Source organism: Colletotrichum aenigma (genome assembly GCF_013390185.1).
Source record: "Colletotrichum aenigma strain Cg56 chromosome Unknown KSG_Cg56_contig09, whole genome shotgun sequence".
In the NCBI taxonomy this organism is placed as follows: domain Eukaryota; kingdom Fungi; phylum Ascomycota; class Sordariomycetes; order Glomerellales; family Glomerellaceae; genus Colletotrichum; species Colletotrichum aenigma.
The window spans coordinates 1,388,671-1,411,321 of NW_023500915.1; the positions used below are offsets into that span (position 1 = coordinate 1,388,671).

Below are 22,651 nucleotides of genomic sequence, written 5' to 3' on the forward strand. Positions count from 1 at the left end.
AGCCCCCAACAGCAGATGTTCGACCCGTCTCAAGGAGGTCAAGCGCAGCAACAAGGACCGCGACGGGGCGGCAGCACTGGCAGCGGTGGTGGGCGTGATCAGTACAACAACAACAACAACAACCAGCAGGCAGCCTACAACATGGGCGGTGGAGGCGCTCCGACATCGTGGGAGGGCATGTACGACGACGTGCCCCAGCCCAACATGAACCCTGGGGGCGGTCGTGGAGGTGGCTTCAACCGTGGTAATCGGGGCGCACACCAGGGATCGCCAGACCCTGCGCATGCCCCGCCTGCCAACGCGCCTACGGGCCCCAAGAACGCGGGCAAGCCAGGCGCCAACTACCGCGGAGGCGGACGCAGCAGCAACCGCGGTTTCCATCCTTACTCGCGTTAGTAGACGGTATGGTTTGGAAAGACTGCGGCTCGCACTTTGCTATGGCGAACTCGGACAACATAAAGGATGGTTTCAGCATGTTCAGGCTTGGTTAACTACGAACGGTGCTAGCACAAGCGGACCCGGAAGTGAGAACGGAATCATGTTACTCTGGTATCGAAGCTATGGCCGAGCTCGGTTTGGCAGTTGAGTTGCGTGAATGGATGTCTTCGCATCAGGGAAGACAGCGACGGGGTATTCTTCTCCAAGATTGGGATCAGGAGGTCGTTTGGGGGGTCCGGTCTGGGTCGGCAGGCTTGCATTTCGCGCTTGCGCAAATCATCTTCTTTTTCCTTTGCACATTACGGGAATTTTGTACTATACAACGGGCCCAAAAATCAATTTCTAATCAAGCCTTCCGTCGTACAACATGCAACTCATGTGCCATTTCATGATGCAGATTTATCAGCACTAGAATATTGAGATCCTGTGTCCCCAATCACAACCACACTTGCTACATGGCTATTATCGTGTTCTCTACTGCAACCTATGTTCTACCTTACTCTGTCAAGTCTCGGGCCGATACAGACAAGTAACTGACGAGAGGCGGTGACGATAAGTCTCGGTGATTAGACCCGGCCGGGTGTATGCCGAAACCTGCCTTACGCATCGGCTGCGCCCTCCGAGTCCGCAACGACATCGAACGAGGGCATCTCACCTGCGGCACCAGAAACTCCTGAATGACAAATCCATCAAGCCCGATGATGGCGCTTAACTCGCCTTTGGAGACCGCCCCTGTCAGTCGGCCCCCGTCTTATCCCTCGGCTTCCGGGGTCGGCTTCCGGACACCTGACCACCAGATTCCGTGGAAAGATGATGGCGACAGAGTTGTAACGGACCGTGGACACGTAGCACATCGTAGTAGCGCAGTATCTGATGTTGTACACGATGCATTTCACGATATGGGAAATCCGACCCGGACTTTAAATCCATTAACACCACCCGCCGTCATCGGGATGCGTCGAGACGTGCCCTCCACATCGGAAAACCCACTTGCCTCAAGGGTTGTCCAGGTAGGTACCAGAAACAGCTACCGCCCGGGGAGGAGCCGCCGCAAAGTCAAAACACAGCCGAAGTTGAACCTGCAAAGAGAGAAGCCGGGCAAGCACCGAAACTTCCCCAGACCGTAGACCAATCCAATCTAATCAACTTTTGACAACCCAACATCGACATCCTTCACCGAGTCGTCAACGGACGCACCCTGGACTCTCAAGTCGGCGGTTCCGAAGCCGCCCGGAACTAAATTTTACACAGGTCCCCACGTCCCAAAGGCTTTTCTGAGCTTTTCCTCGTCAATTGAGAGAAAATTAAGCGCGGATTGTCGTCTATGCCCTTTTCCACCCCAGCCCCCTCCTTCAAGGATCCCTAAGCAACGCATGTGATTTCTAATCAGCCCCTCCATTCTGCCCCTCCATCATTCGCTGGTACAGCGGCGCAAAAACATCGCAGAAAAAAAACGGCAGAAAACATCAGACCCCACATACCAGACAAGTTCCTGCGCGCGGGAAACAAACCCGTCCGCTCGACGCAATTACCATACCTTATTCCCTCCTCCATTCTAGAACCTCCAAAAGCCCATTCATCCATTTCCATCTGTCCAATCCCCTCTCTCCCCTTTCCAATCCAACATTGCGTGATCAGGGAAAATAGGGACCACCACGTTTTCCCATCCCGCGGCAACCATACTGTTACCTACAACGGAACCCCCAAATCCCATAACCGCCACGGGCAGCAAAGCGGCTTGTCAACATTCCATCCAAAAACCCCCACCTTTTGCCTTATTAGCCCGCCGTCGGCCGGTCGGTTGTCGGGCTGAGCCGCAAGTCTACATCACATCACATTGCATTACACCGCAGACAACTTCCAATTCGGACAAACCCACCCACTCACTCCCCGGGAACCCGTCCGCCTAGAACTATTGCGCCATCGCTGAAGAAACCTCCTTTTCCTTGCCAAACACCCCCGGTCATCCCAACAAGCGCGCTTGCCTTGCATCGCGGTAGCTGAACGGGCTGACGACGGCTTACCTCACAGCTGGTAAACGGCGAAAAAAACAACAAACGGTCACCACTCCCCCTCACGAGATACTCCGAAGGGCGTTATCGACAAGGCGGATGACATAGCATCCCGTCAATTCCTAATCTCGGGCGTCAAACATATTGTGATACGCATTTTTAACAGGCATCACGTACACGTACATACCTAAACGCCGATCATCAGTAACTCTGTCTCCGGGGGCTCAAGACGGAGCCGGTCGTAGCCGCCCCAACCCCACCATCGCAAACATCACCAAAACATTCAATTCGCAACAATGGGTCTCCTGCAAGTTCCTGCGCATCATGTAGCTTAAGTGGTAAAAGCATCCTAACGTATTTTGCAGAGCTCTGGGAACCGCCCTTGACTGGCCGGATGCGAAGCAGCGCGCCGATCAGGTCCGCGAGTGGGGTATCAAGGTTCGATGACACTCACACTTCTCTCGCCATGAGATGTTCCTCCTCATCGTGTGCTCACTCTGCTGACTTTTGACGTGATTTCTATAGCAACTGCTAGAGATATGGAACAAGGCGAAGGGAAAGGAGCGCGATGCCATGTTGTGGGGAGACGAGGTACATGAGAATTGTTGCACCCTTCTCAGAAAAAATATCTCTGATATGTGATGCAGGTTGAATATTTGGTTGTCACCTACGACAAGGATGAGCCCAAGGTTCGTCTATCGCTCAGACAAGCCGAGATCCTCACGGCCCTCGCTGAGAGCCCCGACCTGGCCAAGGAGGGGGGCTGCGTGCCTGAACTTCAGGATGTAGCCAGAGAATCGTGAGTTCTCCTGTCCCTCTCTCTCACTGCTCATCTCATGTCAGACCCAGCATGAGTGAGAGAGGGCATGCCTGGCAGCTCTTCATCACACTCGAGACTAACACGTCCCGCAGAGGCACAACCCTCCCCGTCTTCCACCCTGAGTTCGGCCGCTTCATGCTCGAAGCAACTCCGGGTAAGCCCTGGGGCATCGGCTTCAAGGAGCTCCTCGACGTCGAGCCCGACATGAAGCTCCGCCGCAAGATCGCAAAGGACCACATGCACGCCAACGAGTACCCCATCACCCTCACCACCTTTCCGCGCATCGGCTGCCCCGGCGACTTCACCGAGCCCTACTACCCGCCCTCCGGCCCCAAGCTGCGCTCCCAGTTCGTCCCGGACGAGATCGCCAACCCGCACATCCGCTTTCCCACCCTCGCCGCCAACATCCGCTGGCGCCGCGGCCGCAAGGTCCAGGTCAACGTCCCCGTCTTCCACGACAAGAACACCCCCAACCCCTGGAAGGACCCCACCGTCAACTACGACCTGCACAACTGGCCCGAAGACGACGACGTCCGCAGCGGCGGCGCCGCGCCCGACAACTTCATCCACATGGACGCCATGGCGTTCGGCATGGGCAGCTGCTGTCTGCAAATCACGTTCCAGGCGAAGAACATCACCGAGGGCAGGAAGATGTACGACCAGCTCAGCCCGCTGGGTCCCATCATGCTCGCCCTGACGGCCGCCACGCCCATGTACAAGGGCTTCCTCGCGAACACGGATGTGAGATGGAACCAGATCAGCAGGGCGGTCGATTGCAGAACACCCGAAGAGCTCGGAGAGAAGGTAAACCTCTAGCCCCCCTTCCTAGGGAACCCGATCATACTGACAAAACCCAAGCCCCTGAAGAACGACCGCTGGCGCATCCCCAAATCCCGCTACGCCTCCAACTCGACCTACATCTCCACTGACCCGCGCCTGCGGCCCGAGTACCTCTACCCCGACCTCGTCATCGACGAGGCCATCAAGGCCAGGCTCATGGCCGGCGGCATGGACGACCGCCTCGCCACGCACTTTGCCCACCTCTTCATCCGCGACCCCATCGTCGTCTTCGAGGAGGACCTGCAGGAGCTCGACCTCTCCAAGACGGACCACTTCGAGAACCTGCAGAGCACAAACTGGCAGCACATGCGCTTCAAGCCCCCGCCCGCCGACAACAGCATCGGCTGGCGCGTCGAGTTCCGCCCCATGGAGATCCAGCTCACCGACTTCGAGAACGCCGCCTTCTCCGTCTTCATGGTCCTCGTCACCCGCGCCATCCTCAGCTTCGACCTCAACTTCTACATCCCCATCACCAAAGTCGACGAGAACATGGAGCGCGCCCACAACGTCGACGCCGTCCTCAAGGACAAGTTCTTCTTCCGCAGGAACCCGTTCCCCAGCAGGCCCGGCCGCCAGCTCGGCGAGAACATCACCGCCAACCCGAACTCCACATCCCGCCCCGGCTCGCGCCCCGGCTCCGCGGTGCCCAGCCGGCCCCCGACGCCCGTCGGCCCCGTCGAGGACGAGTACGAGGAGATGACCGTCGACGAGGTCATCAACGGCCGCCCCGACGGTGGCTTCCCCGGCCTGATCCCGCTCGTCGAGAGCTACCTCGACGGCGTCAACGTCGACGTGCAGACGCGCTGCGAGCTCGACACGTACCTGCGCCTCGTCAGCCAGCGCGCGAGCGGCAAGCTGTCGACCGCGGCGCGCTGGCTGCGCGACTTCGTCGACGTGCACCCGGGCTACGCGCACGACAGCGTCGTCTCGGAGGAGATCCAGAAGGACATCGTCGCGGCCGTCATCGCCGTCGGCGAGCGGGAGACGGCGGGCAAGGGGTTCGGGGGGCTTGACGTCTACGGGCTGCCGAGCCTGCTCGGCGACTTTAGGAGGGGGTGCGGAGGAGGTGCGTAAAACTACAAGTTTCCTTCTCATTTTCCTTTTCTCTTCATTTTGGTGGCTGTCTACGTGAAAATGGTGACTCAGGATGCTGACGGTTCTTCTTTCTGCCATGATTAGACGCCGAGAAGAAGAGGGGACCCAATGGACAAGCGGACGAGAGACAAGATGGACCCCTGAAGCGGGCGAGATCGGGGGCGTCGCCGTGAGCGCAGTTCAGCCCTTCCTACGATGGGGTGTTAGGCATCGTTGGGTTTCCTAGCCTCTCTCCACCTCTCTCTCGTCATCAGCATCTCCGCCGGAAGATTTAAGAGACATTCCTCCTACACGTAATGATCATAGACTTTCAGCAGTACATCGTAAGACAAGCATCGTGACATATTCTTTTCCCTTGTTTTCCCTCAATGACGCCCGACGCCCCCATTTCCCCTTGAGGCCTCCACTCCGTGCCCAGTTGATCCTGATCTACGTGGCGGACGGTCATCAGCCGCAGATGAAGTTTTTGATTTGAACATGTCTTACGAAAGCGGTGTGGGTATATGGACGTTTCAGTGTTCACGGGTGAAGATTCAATCTTGTTCGCCCGCAGCAAGCAGCTAAGCTCTGAACCTGAGTGATCATGTTTGCAATCTGGGCGTTAACGTGCCAGTAGCTCACGATCTCAGCCTCACGGCCGCGTAGGGGACCCCTAAGACATCGTCATCAAGTGGGAGTTGCGAGATTGGATGACGTCTGAGATGAAGGTGGATATCGCAGCCTACGTGCGCTTCGCGAGTTTAGCTGTAAAAGGAAACAAGCTCTTTCTCTCTTCCGCACTCGAGGAGGCGTGACGGATTACTCCTTGAGCCAAGCCGATTTCGCGCGGCTAGCTGTGTGTCTGCTTCACGTGGAAGGGGGTGGCGGGTGAGGGAGTGAACAATGTTCGACCCAGCTCCGCGGTGCTGGAGCAGCAAGGAAAGAACTGGCCAGAACCCAAGAGGAATGCGGGTTCCGTACGGGAAAGTTGTGATGCAAGACCTGTTTTTCGCTTCCGACCTTCTTACGCCCGTTTGATGCAAGGCTGGGCAATGGGCATTCCCGCTGACGTTGCCTGGCTCTTGATTGGGGAAGGGAGGGCGTCACGCATATGGATGATCTTCCGGAAAGTTGGAATCGGCCGTAATTTGCAACAAAAACAGCCATGGGCAAAATGGAAAGTGGCGTTGCGTTTCGTCGATGGAGTTTCCCGCTCCCAGTTTCCAGGTAAGGGATGACCCGGACAGCTGGTACCTGGCTCTACACTAGAACCGAGGGGGCGTGTGAGAGCCATGTGTGAGAGAGAGGCTGCCTGTGTGCGTGGCGGATGTGGGGAGAGCTGCGGTTGTGCCATGCCGTGCCCTGTTAGCAAGCCCGCGACGCTGAGACCGAAAACGAAATCGACACGGGGTTCGTGTGATGTTTTCCCCCCAAGAGGCGGGAGCCTAAGCGCCTTGGGCTGGCTAGTTTGACCGAGGTGTTGTTTGAACCGCCAGGCCGTGTGTCTTGGATCTGCTCGACGGCGGCACGCCAAAATAAGTTCGATCCTGTGGCGGAAATAGCTGCACCGGCAGTTCGATTTCGGGAGCAAGAGAGGGGATGAAGATGCCGTGGGCAAAGCAGAAAGGAGGTCGTTTCGATGGCAGCGTACGATGGCGTTTGTTCGGTGCCGCACCGGGCTGAAGCGAGGTTCTGCGGGCTACGCAGTTATCACGGTGCCTGTCAGTCCAAGCCTGCTGGCAGATTACCATGATTTCGCAAATGCATTCCACACTTCTCTGCCGGCGAGCCACGTTGCGAGCATGGTCATGCGGCTGTCTGTGGCTGGTTTGATGGGCTCTTGGCCACTGAGTCGTCGAGATCGAACCATGCCCAAGCAGCGTAGTGAGACACCGTATAATGCCCAGCTATGCCTGGGTTGTCTTGCTGGCACTGCGCACTCGTCTGCAGCACGCGGCGCGGGAGAGAGCTGGGCTTGTCTGAGAGGGTTCGAGCAACATCTTCTAAACCGAAGCCAAGCCACGAGCTGTCTATGGAGACCCTTCACGAGGAGTGGACTTGTGCGACTCTGCATCTCAGCTTGGCGGTTTGAGCTCTGCCGAGTGATGTGGCAGGACTAGCGGACCGCATCGTCTGGCACTAGGGGCCGCAAGGTCAAGGTGAAGGAGGCGGAATTCCCTCTAACGCGATGCCCCTAAGACACTGCAGACAATCTTGAAGGATTCCACTGGTGTTCCCGAGCCCCTACTGACCTAGGTGTTCCCTTTTCAACCGAACGGATGGGATGCGAAAGGGGCAAAGGCTGAACGGCGATGCATAGAAGCCCAGCCTAGAGCGTGGAAGGCTGCTATTATCACAATCTCCCTACGTTCCCTTGTCGATAGTGCCGCCGCCACGAAGAGCAACGAGGCAAGGAGAAAACATGCTGTTGCGGCACAACCGTTCCTTTGACGCTGGTTTGGGCGCATATTCAGCTGCGCGCGGAAAGGCTTTGGACATGGCATGTCGCGTGGGAACCGTGTGGGCAGGCTGAAGCGGCTTCAACTTTGGCAACCGCAAGCGGCAGTGATCGACGCGAGGCGCCATGGTTCGATTGCTGGACCATCATGACGTAGCAGGCTGGGCTGGACGTGCGATGATTGTTCGTACAGAGCGCGCTATTGAAGGATTTAGGTGCTAGCCTCCCACGTCTGGGACTGGAGTGCAATTTGGGCTTGGTTCAGCAACGCGAGGCTGTGCTGCGGTTGTAAGTAGTTTGCAGTTCGTATTGGGCCGTTGTGCTGGATCGACGTGTGCGCGTGTTTGGCAGTTAGTAGGAACCCTTAAACCGTGGACGACCAAGGACGAACCGAACGGCCGTAGGAAGGATCTCTGAGGGGTCACCGTGAGACGGCTGCGATCATGTCCACCGTCGCCATTGGCGCACTGTACGAGTTCGATACACACCCAGGACCGTCAGATGTGACAAGTTACGGAGAGATAGATTGGCGAGACCGGTTGGGTGGTAGCGGCGGGCAGAGATGCGGAATGGGGTTGAATGGGCCCTACCCTTGCGCAGACACACGGGTGTCAGATCGTTTGATGAGATCCAACCAGATCTAGGTCCGGTGACCTCGTGGAATGCTGCGTGGGAAATCCGGAGCAAATCGGGTGTTCAGGCAAAAGATCTCGGGCAACAAGGCATGGCGAGGCGAAGGGCGAAGCTTAGATCAGATCGTACGATGTTGTCTATGGGGAAGCGTGAGAGTTTGCGCGCCAAGGTTAGGAGTACGTTGCCAGAGTGGAATTCGCTCCCGCGTCTGTCAAGTCAATGGGCGTCCATACAAGGTCAGCCAGGTGGCGGGCCAGGGACCTGGGCAGCAGCGTGGCATTCTCTCTGTTCCATGGGCCGAGTCAGCGTGTTTGAAGGGGCGGAAGTGGAGGGAGGAACACTGGCATTGTCGTTGTTATTCGTTGAAGGTGGTCGTACCCAAGAGAGAGGAACGGCGTACATCAGGCAGACAAGGAACATCTAGCCAGCAGCAAGCAGCTGGAGCTGGCAGCTATGTGTGGCAGTTTCCATTGTTGGAGAAGCAAGCAGGCAAGATTCGCACCCTGTGCCTGTACTGTGTACCCCGTCTGGCGCCACACAGCGTGTCGTGAAGGTTGGAGTTTGGCGGAGGGCATGTACTCCCCTTCTGTATGGATCAGGGTGAACATGAACGGGTCCAGACCCAGATCCAGGGATCTGAGCAGCATAGCTTATGTGCTTTCGGGGCTTGAGAACCCACGTGGCTGTCAGAGGCACGGAGCTTTGTGCTAGAGCAGAGATCAACGGGCAACGGACTTTGTCTTGGTGCTGGGCTTCGGCTAGGCCAGCCCAGACGACGAAGTGATTTCCCAGAAAGCACTGGCGGCAGATGGGCAAGTGGAAGTGGCAGATCAGGCAGGCTGCTGGGCCGTGGGTAGGAAAGGGACCGAGACCTTGAGGCTTGGTATTGGCCTCTTTCCGTGTCTGCCGTCATTGGGATCGGCTGTGTCAATTCGTCCGGCCATGTCGCGTGTCTCTTGATGTCTTTGAGGGGGCGCTCTGACGTGTCCGAGGTACGCAGTCGGGACTTGCTACTGTTGCTGCTGCTGCGACTGTCGGTGGAGCAATAGCACGGGGAAGTGCCATGATATTAATGAATAGTGTCTCCGTCTCTGAAGTTTGAAGCGCAAGGGTTATTGGTGATCCGAGAGCGAGTGGGTAAGCGAGCAAAGAGTCGGTCAGTTGTTAGTCGATTCTCATGTCGATGCATCTGCACCATGTAAACCCAGAGATCGGGGTCTCCTGCCCTTGAAGGCCCACACGATAGAGGGGCATCTTGCAGACGACGGACAGCGGACAGGAGCGATGAACATGGTTTCGAAAGGTGACTCTTGGGCTTTCGGCGAGGTACTTTGGACAGATGGTGGGGCATAGTTTCTCCAGTTTCCCTTGCTCGTGTTGGTTGAACAGACAAAACGCCCGGGCGGATGGTGGTGATTGGGTGCGGAGCACTCTCACCGATGTGGAGAAACGTGCCTGATCTTGCATGACGTGAGGGTGTCGAGTGTCAAGTGATTGGTACGGCGATGGAACCACCAATGACGGCGGTCAACACGGATGAATCGTCGAGGGCCATGTCGATGACGATGGGGAAGAGCGCAGAACTGTTAATCGCGCTATTAGATCCGACTAAGCCGTGAAAAGGCAGATTCTTCTGGTGTGTGTGTATGTGTGTGTGTGCATTCGACGCCCTCCCCTTCGCTTCCAGAACAAACCTCAGTTTCAGACCCTGTCATTGAGGGAATTGGGCGTAGGTCAGCTTGAGGATCCGTTGCGACCCTAAACATGCAAATGCCATGCCATGCAGATTGGGGCGGTAAAACGGTTGTCGATGGCGGCGATGGGCAGATTGGTTTCGACGTAACGGGGAAAGGCAGGGTTGTTGAAGAGGGAAGGGGGAAAAGGCGATGCTAGCTGGGTAGGCACAAAGGCAGTTCTGGATAGTTTGCATAGGATTGCGGAAAGGCATGAGATGATGAAGCCCGCTAGGACGTTGGCGATGGACGGGAGTTGAAAAATCACGCCACGCGCGAGTCGTGAGATGGGAAAATGGGACGAACATTTCAATCACGAGAGTGTGAGTGGATGTGTCCGTCCTGTGTGCCGCGCCTTATTGAGTGGTATTGTGTGGTATTCCACAGGCAGGACAGGCAGGGCCGCTGCTGCTGCACTGCTGCTGCACTGCTGCTGCACTGTGAGTTGGTGTGAGTGGAGGGATGCCTGACTTGGAAGGATCCACCCCCGTTTTTCCCGCTCAAAGTGAATCGCAATCAAATCGACGCAAATCTGCGATCGCATCCGGGGAGCCGCCGGGGTCCGATGTGGGCTGCCGCTTCCCAACTAGGTAAGCTGCGCCAGGGAACCCAGTCCAGATGGAGACTACCCACGGGTGGATACCTCAGTCCCAAGGAGTTCGCGATGGTCAAGGCAGGTACGGAGTTCGGAGCACGTACCTTCGCAGCAGCGGTGATGTATCTTGTATCGCGCCGTACCTGCCACCCCTCCCCTCCCACACACCCACCGTCGACCTACCCGCTCCCAGAGCCAAAGATACTTGCGATAACATTTCCGCTGGGCCGTCCAGTCAAATGGCTGCGCTCCACCCGCCCACCCAAAATAGCGCCGGGACATTTTCCTTCTGTTCCCCGATCGAGCTCTCATCCCTGGCGATGATCTGATTTTGGAGCCCTTGTTCCTTTTCGTCTGGTCCAAGTGCCCAAGGGAAGTCGCCTTTTTTTTGTGAGGACGGATATGCCTGCCCTCTCCATTCGAATGCGCGCGCTATCGTCGTTTCCCTGGACGTCAGCAGGGACTACCGCCGTTTCGGGCCCGCGCCGGCGCCTTCCCACGAGGTCTCGATATTTCAATCCAGGGATCCCGCTGGTTTGACCGCCCGGCGCATCTTAGCCTGAGCAAGGTGCACATTAATTATTCTGCTAACTATGCCCACAGATATCCCAGCCGTTATTCTCGATTTCTTCATTGTTGTGCATATCCATGCCGCCGCCATGCCATGCCAGCCAAGCTATACCATGCACCAACAACCACCACGCATGAGGATCTCACGCCAACTCAAATAACACAATCAGCTGTTGATCTCGGCATCTTAGATTCGTCCTCTGACGAACGATCAAAATAGCATGCCACCTTGCAGCGCAGCCAGACAAGACAGAAAGGAAGAAGGTCGAGCCGAGTCAGGCAACACAATGCGAATATTGCCTGCCTGCCTGCTTCAGCCTTGGCCTGTCTCTCTGTCTCTGACCGACGTACAAAGCATGCATTACTGATTGCCTCTCTGCTGCATGGAAGGAGATGTGTCCGCCAGAGGGAACCAGTCCCGAAGCATCACCGCGGCTACGGAAAAGGGAGGAATGCAGGAAAAAGCAATGTTGGCGGCAACCCGACGCTCAACCCCGTGAAAAAGCCGCCGCCAACCAAGTGCCAGTTCGCGCGCGACATGCGAAATTTGATCATCGACGCGCAATCTGCTGTCCTCGCTGTATTCGATTCGTACCCGGCACGGCAGTCCTCGTGATGGACGCTGGCCCCCCATGGCTGTCAGCCACGGCTGTTAATCTGATCATCAGTTAACCCGGCAGACGGATTTCCAGATCTATCCCTTCCGCAACCGTAACTATAGCCGACCGCCGCAACGATCCTTTCATTGTCCGACCCGCCCGTATCGCGGCCCCATCACAAGCGCCCGCCAAAAGAAATGCTGCCGGTGCTGCCATCCAACGCCTCGTGCTTCTCTGGCTCTTCTTCGTCATCAATGATCAATCACCGAAATCCCCACGCCCTCATATCCTGCGCAGGCACGTTCGGGCTTCACCAACCAGACCACCTGCAAACAACATACAGAGACATGGCCCGTCTGGTCTTGTCTCGTCTCGCTGACACGCCATCCAAATCTCCCCTGTCTCTCAGCTACCTTACCCGTGCCTCCGCTGCACAACCCAACCTAACCTTGGACCCTTCAACTCTTGAAGCCTCGAACTAACCGCAACTTACCAAGCAGCAATAGCACAGGCCACGTTGGGCGCCCGTCTGTAACTTTCTAGACCGCCGAAAACACTGCCGCGTGCAAAAGTCACGGTCGTCGCCGCCACGAGCACCAGCCCCTGGCGCGGCAGTCACATCCAGTCTCCATGCAAGTTGGAGAGATGTGTTGCCCGACTCCGACTCTGCAAATCCAAAATGCACACGTCCTCTGGAGATCGGCCGAGAAAGATGGGCACGTCCGCAACCTTACCGATACAATATCCCCACGGCACGGCCCCTTTGCACCCTGAAATGACTCGCACGCGGACCTCCTCTCGGCGCCAGGCGGCTATCAGACTTCCTCTCACTTCGGGCCTATCCATACAGACTTTGGCCCAATTTCACTTTGATCGTCTTAGCCCTTCGGCATCTCATCTGGATCGATCATGTCTCGTTTCCGGCCAAGCGCCCCCCTCCATCTCCAAGCGAGATTCAACCAACCTCACATCTTCAAGCCTTTTTGACACTAACCTTAAGCAACGTCTCGCTCGTTGTCCAAGCAAAACATTAAACATTCTCGGATAAGTACGGATATCCAAGTCCCGTACTCCGTATACACTTCGCTTTTGGGCACCAACCTCATTACCGCACAGCTTGCTCAAACGGGCCGTCTGTCTCTGTCTCATCTGGAATGCCGCCGCAACAGACACTCTTCTCCCACAGCGGCGTTGACTCTGAGGCTGCCACGAGGTCTCGGCGCGCGAAGCTGGGCCCTCGTCATTTTCACCTCAGCCCCGTCTCGATCCTGGCGGACCTTGCTGCCTTCTCGACATCACACATGCTACTACGTAGACATTTTCTCACCGCCGTCAGATCACTCCGTCATCCAGTCCAGATCCTGGAGCTCGCCAGCCCCTTTCTGTCGGACAATAACCCCAATCGTTCCATCTCACATTCCTCCCTCCCCGCCCGGCCGCACTGGGACTGGCCTGGACCCTACGCCATGCCATGCCACCACCACGCTCCGTCGCTCGCCCCTCCCTTCCACCTTGCCCGTCAACGCTCGCACAACGCGAAACAGAGATCTCGAATAGATGCAGATCCGCCTGCTTGCAGCTTATGATTCTGATGCCGTTGTACAGCCCTATTCTCTGTCAAACCATGCACAGTGACAACAGCCATGCACGATTAGTGCCACATGATACGTATCGTCGACCACGCTACACACCACCCACACGCCGCCATGGCACTCTTCAACGAAGGGAAAGGCAAGCCGGGCCAAGCCAAGGCGCGGAGGACCGCTTGCCTGCCTACACGAACGAGAAGAGCACTGGCATTGGCTCTGCAAAGGAGAGAGGCACTATTGAAGAACGACAGGACAGCTCACCCCTCACAAAGCCCCCTGGTCCCCTTTTCGCCTCCCGGATGCGCCCATCTTATCAAAATGCAGACTAAGTAATTGCGACGGCGGCCGCGGGAACGGGGGCAGGTTTCTTCAATTCTGCACGGCGTCGGCGGCGCATGGACAAGCAGACGGCAGCTCTCCCTGGGCGCTGCCATTCTAAATGGCCCTGCATGCCAGGCCATGTCATGCCGGCCCGGAGCCGGTGTCCGACGAGCGTTGTACATGCCGTGCACACCGAGTTTCCCGTACAGGCCTGGCTCTCTCTCTCTCACCTCGGTGTCTCTCTCGTTCTCGGAAAACGAGACGCGCCCGTTTTTGGATCAACCGTAGGTGCGCATACCGGTCTGCGACATTGCAACGTCCTTGTCATGAAAGCGAGAGCTCGTATCCCAGAGAATCATGAACCCGCCCGTTGGAAGGTACCATTTCCGGCCCCCAAGAAATCCAAAATTTTCTCACCCTCCCCCGTCACAATGGTTCCAGTGCCGCTGCCACCGCCGCCCCTCCCCAAGATTTCATTCCAGGAAAACCCAAATCTCCCCGTTTCCGAATACTCGCAAGCCCCAAACATCAAAAGTCAAAATCACTCCATCCCGCTTGAACTGGGAATGTGACTCGCAAACGTCGTCGCATGTGAATGGGAAAAATGTAACGCAAGGAGATTTTCTCTTTTGACGGAAGCTCCGACCAAAGCCCTCCTCCCCGTCAAAACGCAAGGAGTGAAGTCCGCCGAATTCCGGTGCACGACAACCCCGGCAACCATAGAGGATGTGTGCTCCAACAGGAAGAGAAAGAGAGTTGCAATGCAATGAATCAAAAGCCCAAAGCGCAAGAGGAAGAGAGAAAAAAAATCGAATGGCACGCACACATCAAGTTGTATCTTCGGAATTCCTACAGCCCTCCTTACGGAAAAGAGAACGCTCGCTCGCACGCCCTTGGCTCGTATCGATCTCTCTTCCTCCTCCCCCGTGCACCGAGGAAGGAATGCCACATGGACATCATCTCGAACACTTCTGCCCGTTGACTGTCTCTCGCAGTGTGTAGACATACCAAAACACCGAGAAATAAGAAAGGGAGAACCACAGAAAGCAGGGCCTATCGGATTAGCTTGGCATCTTAGCACGTTGTCGCACACACACACGCAAAAAGACCATGCAGCAGAAACACCCGCAACAGACAACGGCCGCGGCCGGGGGCTGCCTTGCCTTGCCTTGCCTCTGCCTTTGCCTCCCGTGCATTCCCTTCCCTTGCCTTTGCATCCAGCAATCCAATGCTGCACAACACAACCCACGGCGCGCGCATGGACACTCGCATGGCTGATGTGCGGGAGACGGAGGCAGAGAAACAGGTAGCCCATGTCCCTCCTTCGTGCCTGTCAGTGGGAAAGTAATAGCAAGACCTAAAGTTCTGCCCAGCACTGTCACAGCTGAAAATGCGTGTGTGTGTGTTTTGCAAGGAGCAACCACGATCCGAGATCCCCTTAAGATCTCAGCATCAGAGAATAGTTCCCTGAAAGTCATTCCACCTGCCAAGCCTGCGGTCCCCCCGAAGGGCGATAGAGAGAGGGAAAGAAGGCCAGCCAAGACTGCCAATGCCAAAAGACGAGACGAGCGAGACACGTCCAAACTAATCTGCAAGAATAGAATAGAATACGAGCTAGAAGGGCATTCTGGAACAAGAATTTTCGAATGTCGTTCGTTGCCCTTTGGGGGCCGAAAAAGGGGTCAGCAGTAAGCAGTTCGGCCGGTTGGGTGTAAGCTGCCTTCTACGGAGAGCAGAGACCGGAATCAGCGGGCGGGATTTGCGACTGAGGGAAAAAAGACCAGGATGGGAAAGGAAATCGTGTTTAGACGCAAGAAGCCGCCGACCACGAAAAGCAACAAGTAAATACCAAAGACCGAAGATTGATTATCGCAACGCAACGAGCCGCCGAGATCTGATTCGATTGATTGCGGAGGCGATGCTGCTGCTGCTGCTGCTGAATGTGTAAGCCAAAGAAAAAACGAAAGAAAAGAAAAAAAAAAATCAGAGACAAGACAAGACACGACAACACATCGTCCATCGGCCCCCTCCCCCTCCTCCCGCCCCGAAATCTGAGTGTAAGGTACATACGAAACCGAGGGCCGGAATAACAGAATGCGACAACTCACATACCACAAGGCGACCCAATATCACCAACCGACTGACGACAACGAAACAACGCAGCCGCCGAAACCACGACCAAAACCCGATCCCCCCGACCGAGAGCCCAACCAGCCACGCCACGTAGATCGTAAACGGGAAAAAAGGAAACTGAATAAACAAATAGTCAGCACATGGTAAAGTTGCAGGCCGCCTTGCTGCTGGCGTATTACTTCATTTACTGCTGCTGCTGCTCCGCGCCGTGTCGTAAACCAAACCACCCAATTCCATTGCTAACTCCTGTCTGCCTCGCGGTCATGCCCCCGCCGTATCTACGAAAAATAAAAAAACCAAAACATCACCGCCTTGTGCATCTCCAACCGTGTGTCTCCTCCTCTTGTCCTCCCCCCCGCCCTGCGGCCGTAAACAGCAACATTAACCACACTCCTCCACCTCTGCCTCCGCGCGCGCTGCCTTTCCCCAAGCTCTTGTACGACATGTCCCACTCCAGGGCCATGTCGGCTCGCGACTTGGCTTTCGTCGTGTCAAGATTACACAAGAAAGAAGAGGATACCGAAAGAGAACAAAAAAAACAAAAAAAAAAAAAAAAACAGGAGGTCCAACTGCATTTCCCCATCTCACTCAACCAACTCCGTAACAGCTAGCTAGTGCACTTACACCTGTACGTCTGTATCCTCTTACACCTCTTGAGGTAAACCCGTTGCAACCTATCCCGACCAATGACACGCAGCACCGCCGACGCCCCTCAATCACTCCCGCTGCTCTTCCGCTTTACAAGAAAAAGAAGGATTGTGTACGGCCAACATGCTAGAACGTCGTGCGTGTCACTGCCACCGTACGACGTCCCACCAACACCGATATGAACAAGCAGACTACCCGTCTACGATCTATGCCGCCGCCGCACGCCGCCGCCCTCTTCTTGCCCTGCCTTGCCTTGAGCTGCCGCTACACGCATCAGACCGGTAACGCAATGCCGTGTACACGTCGTCGTCGTGTGTCGTCGTATATACAATGCGCACTGGGGGGAGGGGGGAAACCTAGGTAGATACGCACGCATGCCTTTCGTGACACCCGTCGCGCGGAAATTTCAACCGCGCGCTGGCGACACAAAGAACATAAGTGCGTATGTATGTATGTACCAGCAGCAGCAGCAGGGTGCAAATGCAGCGCAGACACCGATGCCCGCTCCTGCTTGTGTAACCACGGGATTTGAATTTTGTCCTTTTTCTTTTCATCTGTCACCCGGCGCCTCCATCTCTATGTGCCTATCTCATGTTGCTAACTTTGACAATTGCGAGAAGAAAAATAGATCAAGCGATTTGCACATGTGAATTTTGGAAAGGCACAGTCTTAGTCATGTTGTTTTCCGCATGCTGCGATGAAGGGGGAAGAGCATTACCTGGCGACCTGACTGTCTGTCGTTTTTTGACTTTGCCCGCCGAGCCTCTAGAACACAACGTGCCATGTGCCAAAAAGACAGACCAAAACCATATTGGCACACACCCGAATGCCAGAGAGTTCGTGGACAGTGTGAAAAAGGTGTCCCCGGAAAACGCACTACCTTAAAACCAACCCAAAGCCAAAACCCCGGAGACGAAGCCTAGGCCCCCCCCCTCTTCGCACCTTCTTCCGTGGAAGGCCTTCTCCCAGGGAAACATCCCAAGAAAGAAAAAAACTACACGGATACAGGGTCCGTGCCGGTTGCTCCTGCTTCCCATCGGGCGGCGGCGGCGCGCCATCGCAAATCGGACGGCGCGGCGGGATAAAACAATGTCAGGCAGGGGCAGCCTTGCTGACACGACACAAGGCAAGGTTTTTCCCAGGTTGCAACAGCAGACTCAGGATTCAAACAAGCGCGGTACATGAACTACTCGTGGAGTCCCCCGATCCATCCTTCTTACAAAAGAAACCCAAAAAGGTTGCTCGGGCAGATGGATTGCAAAGAGCCACCCACACCCATGGTCCATCGTGGTTCGGTTTTGATAATCCACACATGACACTATTATAACCGCATCTGCTCGCTGTTATTACCGTAGACACATACTAACACTGCGCGCGCGCGTCTACGAGTTAAAGTGCGTCGATTTTTAGAAAACTCAAAAGAAGAAGAAGCGACACCCACACACACACACACACACACACACACACACACATTAACATCGTCCTTCCCGGTTGACCCGGCACCTCCCATCCCGAAAAGCAAAAGACACCATCCGGGGGAAGCTATCAATCTTGGCCACAGACCACGCGGCGAACGCAGGTTTTGTCCCTTTCATGCCGGCTGCTTGTTCGTGTCGCGAACATGACGTGACATAAGATCTCTGTTATAAAGTATGTGCGTCGCGCGTGTCGTGTGTGCGCTGCGTTGCGTGTGTCCCAATATACGGGCGACGCCATCTTGTGTCAATAGCACTGCACTGGCCAAAAAAAGATATGCGCGTCACTAAGTAATCGCGATCTGGGATATTCAAATGATGGGAGAAGACAAGGCATCGCTTCCTTCGTTGCGTCTCTGAATCTCCTCCCTCCACATACCAGTGACCATGACACCCCAAAACAAAAAGTAGGAGTCATCCAATCTTCCAAGAACATTCTTTCTCGCCTTCCATACTTCCACACGATGATCTCTGGCCCCCCCGCCATTTTCACCCCAACGCCGTCGGCGACGAAGCCCGTCTCCGTCACCACATTCATACAAACCACCCTGTGTAACATACCTTGAATAATAAACCCCAAGGAGCACATGGTAATACCAGGCCACCGGCACTGGCCCCCCTTTCCCTCTGTGTCCCAAAAACCTGCTCTGACCCTCGTCCTCCCAGGGGATGGATGGGTGTGCCCGTACCTACCAGGGGGAAAAGACCAGGCTGACTGACGTGTGTGTGTATGTAGTTCATTTCTAATCACTTCTCACAACACTGCCGAGCACAAGGCCAGGCCGCCCGCCGAGGCGCGATTAGAACAGGAAAAAAAAAAAAAAAAAAAAAGAGGTCCTTACCTACCCGTCCGAGATTCCCGTTCCGCTTATCGGATTTTTATGAACGAACAAAACACCGTAGGCCCCGCAAAAAGGCTGCACTCACTGACACACGCCCCCCTCCCCCCTGTCTGTCCATCTCGTGAAATCGAAGGGAACAAGGCAGCAAAAAAATAAAAAGGACAAATCTCGCGATCTTGTGAGATTGAGATTCTACCCGTCCGTTCCGCGCCGTTACGATGCCGATTTGATCCCCTTCCCCCCTCGCCCTCGGGAAATTTGTCATTCGTATCACTGTGTGTTATTTTTCTTACCCAGAATAATTGTCACGAGGATGAAGGGGGTGGTGGGAACACTGGAGGGGGGGACGAAGCATGGGGGGAGGAAAAGGCCAAAGGGTCAAACCTGCCCACCCAGCAAGCTGATGCTGACACTTTCTCTTCCCGTGGTGGATGTCATGTATCTTGTTCGTGTACATCTTATTTTTGGTTGCAGCGTCCCTATTTTAAACCCCGTCGAAACAAAGCGTCCGGGGACAGAAAGCGAGAGAGACGAACAAATATGCTACATACAGCAGCCCAGTATCTTATACACACAATCTACATCATACAAAATATCACCAGGTGAGAACATAATTAATGGTTCCCCCCCCCCCCCCCCCCACCGTGGGTGTGGTAGGCTCCATCGTCCTCCTTCGTCACTTGACTACCATTTCAGGCATGTCCTTGCGCCCACGGCGGGGACCACCACCACCAAACCGCACCACACCTGGCACACCAACCCAGTCCCAGCCCAGCCAGCCAGCCAGCCGCCGTCAAATTAACCCCGTAACCGAGGTTTCCTCATCCTTCGCATTGCCTGTCAAAACCCAATCTCTTGGAACGGACATATCCGCCACGCGTCGGTGGGGTTGGGGAGGGGTGGGCTTGTACAGATTCCTAACCGGTCAAGTTAGATCTCCCAGATCTGTCAGGGGACAGGAACTTCTGCCTTTGGAGATTCCTTGGGTGTGCCCAGTGCCAGTCAGTCACATTCAAATCGTGGATTTTTTTATTTTTTTTGGGGCGCGCTCGGCATGGAAATCTCGGTCTTTGGACGAGCAATCCTTGACATGAATTGTGGAGGTGTTTGTTTGTGTGTGATATTTCTCTCTTTCCTATCTCCGATGCAAACCAGCCACCGTCCGCCTGCTCGTCCCCGTTCATCCGCCCACCGTGGTATTTGTTCCAATCCGGCTACTCTTACAATTAAAAAAATCAGCTAATACTGCGTGTAGTGGTATGCCCCTGTATCCTTTCCAGAGACCAAAAATAGCCAGATGTATCTCTTCCTCAGGAGGAGATTTCCCGTAGATACGGAGAAGGTAAAGAATAAGAGAAACTGAAGAGATGAATGCCAAGGTCTCCCATAGACTTGCGCCGGTCGAAAAGGTCGATCTCGGGTATGACGACTCCCAATGTCGTTTGTTCTACTTTCCTGTCCTCAAAGGGACCAATGAAAATGCTCTTCGCCCGAATTTTTCCCCAGTTCCGTAGAGACCACGCCGCGACGATCAAGGAAATGTGGATAGAATAGTGAAAAATGAGTAGACGAAGATTCTTGCATGTTCTTTTCAGTAACGATCGACTGTCGGGGAATGTTTGTGACATTGGCTCCAACGAGCTCATGCTGCGCATCCCTCTGACAAAGCGCCCACTGTGGAGGTCGGGAGAGATCCCGGCGTGGCCCGTTGAATGCGGCCATTTGGAAAATAACAAATACTCGGTCCAAAACATTTAGTGAACGCCGCCAGATGAATGCCTTGTCCTTCGATGCCCGTCCGATGAGTATGTTGAGGAGCAGGATATATACAATATGAAAGGTTGGAAAAGTACTGCAAAATGTCGACGCCGGGTATTGAGGAATAACAATATAGCCAGTTTTGTTGCTAGTGTATGAAGGATAACGCCGGCGGTTGCTGCGTGTCTGATGGTGATAAGGTGCCGGATTGCGTTGACCGGGGTATCTGGGTTTTTTTTTCCGAAGGTGCAACAAACTGGGATCGAATGCGATATAGTAGTATCGGGGTATGCGTGCTGATCGAAGCCCTCAGCTTCTGTCGGTATGTACTGTTTGGGTTGAAGGTGGACGGGCCACGCGTGGGCGGGGCAGTCGTTGTATTAGCTCCTCTCGTCAGAAGGCTTGGGACGGATTTGTCGCGCTTCAAGCTGACGCTTTCGCTCCAGCTTGGCGTAATGTAGTCCACAGGCGTTGCAGAGAGTTCGGGCACCGTCAGGCCCCCTTCGCCATTCGGGAGTATCGATTCGGTTACAGCTGTGGCATCTGCCGGGAGGAGCAGCTCTCTATGTCCCAGTTAGCTTCAGTCGTCCGGGCGTGTGATGCTGCTGTTGGAAAACTTACCCCGCGTCGCTTCTTGACCTCAGTGATACCGTAGCTGTTCTTGTTCATACCGTCGTACATCGGCGTGTCCTCGTCTTCGTAGCTCTTCTGCTTGCCGACTACCCTCGCACGCTCGTTGCTGTCCTTGACAAGTTGCCTCACCGAGTCCAAAGAATTTCTAATGTACTCCACGTTGTCGAGCATGTCATTTACTTCCCGCTCAGTAGGAAGCCTGTCGGGCAGTGGCTGCTGGTTGCCATGCTGCTCTGCGGCGATGCGACCGTAAGCTTCGGCGAAGTTGTAAATCGTCCTCGTAGCGGAAGCGATCTGGTTAAACTTATTGGTAAGCTTGACAGAGGATGTGACACTAATGGGAACACTCACTCTACCTAAGGCATCCGAGTAGCCCCACGCATCCAAATGTCGGTTCAAAGTTCGGTCATATTGAGGGCGGGCGGGACCATACTCAGAGTCTTGAGCTTCGTGGACTCCAGGACGCTGAGCATCGTACGGCGATGGCAGAGGAGGCCCACCATGGCGAGGTGACACGGGGTAAGCCGCTGGCAAAGGGACCTGTCCTGCCGGAAGTTGATTCGCGTGCGGGTGAGGATATATCGGGGGCGGCGGCGGCGCGGCATGTTGTGCGTAGGGGCCAGCCGGCTCAGGTGCCCTTGGGTCGGGATCGCGCATATGCTCAGGCTTGTGAGGCGGGCTCGGTTGAGGACCGGAAAAGCTGCCCATAGGCGGCGGAGGACGGGCAGCGAATGGCGGTGGCGGCCTTGAGGGATCCGAGATGGCAGGGAGTGCGTCGGGCCTTGGTGGATATGTCGACGCGAGATGGTGAGGCCGAGGAGAGTTCTTATCGGTGGAAGACTCGGCATACGATCTTGGAGGCCCTGGTGCAAAGGGAGATGGGAAGCTTTGGGAACCCGACATGCTGGATGCTTGTGAAGGCGGGTACTGGCTGGGTTTCGCACCAGAGATGACCTCAGAAAGCGAAGGGAGTGATTGTCGATGAGGAGTCTCAGACTCGTCCGAGGGTCGTCGAGGCTCAACTGGAGAAATCATGCCTGCAATGCTGGGCCCGGGAGCTGGGTGCGGATAGCTGGATGAAAAAGATGTCGGATGGCCATACGGGGTTGTGCTCGGGCTAATAAGGGCTGCGGTCGCCATGGCGGGGCCGTCTCGGTAGTGTCTGTTGTCGAGAGGCTCTCTTGGGGGAGGATGATGATGGGACTCAAAGCGATCGGGGTTACTGGCAGAAGGTGGTCGGCTGTTAAATGGGAAGCACTTGTTAATGTCTGGTCTAGGGGCAGGGCAATTGAAATGATGAGGTAACGGGGGGCGTCTGTGAGAATCGAACGGACCTTTGCCTAGTACCAGATCCGCCCGCTTCCATAGCGGGTTTGCCGGGAGAACAGATGAAGTGACTAGAACCCCAGATGCGATCTATGAGCCTCTGGGCATCTGACTCGACCAAGGCTTGAAGGGACGAGAGCGGGCGTAGTCCGTG

At 55.5% G+C, this 22,651-nt stretch overlaps 2 protein-coding genes across 2 annotated transcripts; one reads left to right on the plus strand and one right to left on the minus strand.

Moving 5' to 3' along the window:
- Positions 1-2,746: 2,746 nt before the first annotated feature.
- Positions 2,747-5,184, plus strand: gcs-1 (Glutamate--cysteine ligase; the record flags this gene model as incomplete). The annotated part of the gene is made up of 6 exons (XM_037328314.1): positions 2,747-2,750; positions 2,818-2,888; positions 2,976-3,041; positions 3,098-3,249; positions 3,363-4,074; positions 4,129-5,184. 6 exons carry the CDS (start codon positions 2,747-2,749, stop codon positions 5,182-5,184), a joined length of 2,061 nt encoding a protein of 686 aa, XP_037173166.1.
- Positions 5,185-20,918: 15,734 nt separating this feature from the next.
- gtaJ (GATA zinc finger domain-containing protein 10) lies at positions 20,919-22,311 on the minus strand (the record flags this gene model as incomplete). The annotated part of the gene is made up of 3 exons (XM_037328315.1): positions 20,919-21,101; positions 21,160-21,465; positions 21,523-22,311. 3 exons carry the CDS (start codon positions 22,309-22,311, stop codon positions 20,919-20,921), a joined length of 1,278 nt encoding a protein of 425 aa, XP_037173167.1.
- Between the last annotated feature and the right edge of the window lie 340 nt (positions 22,312-22,651).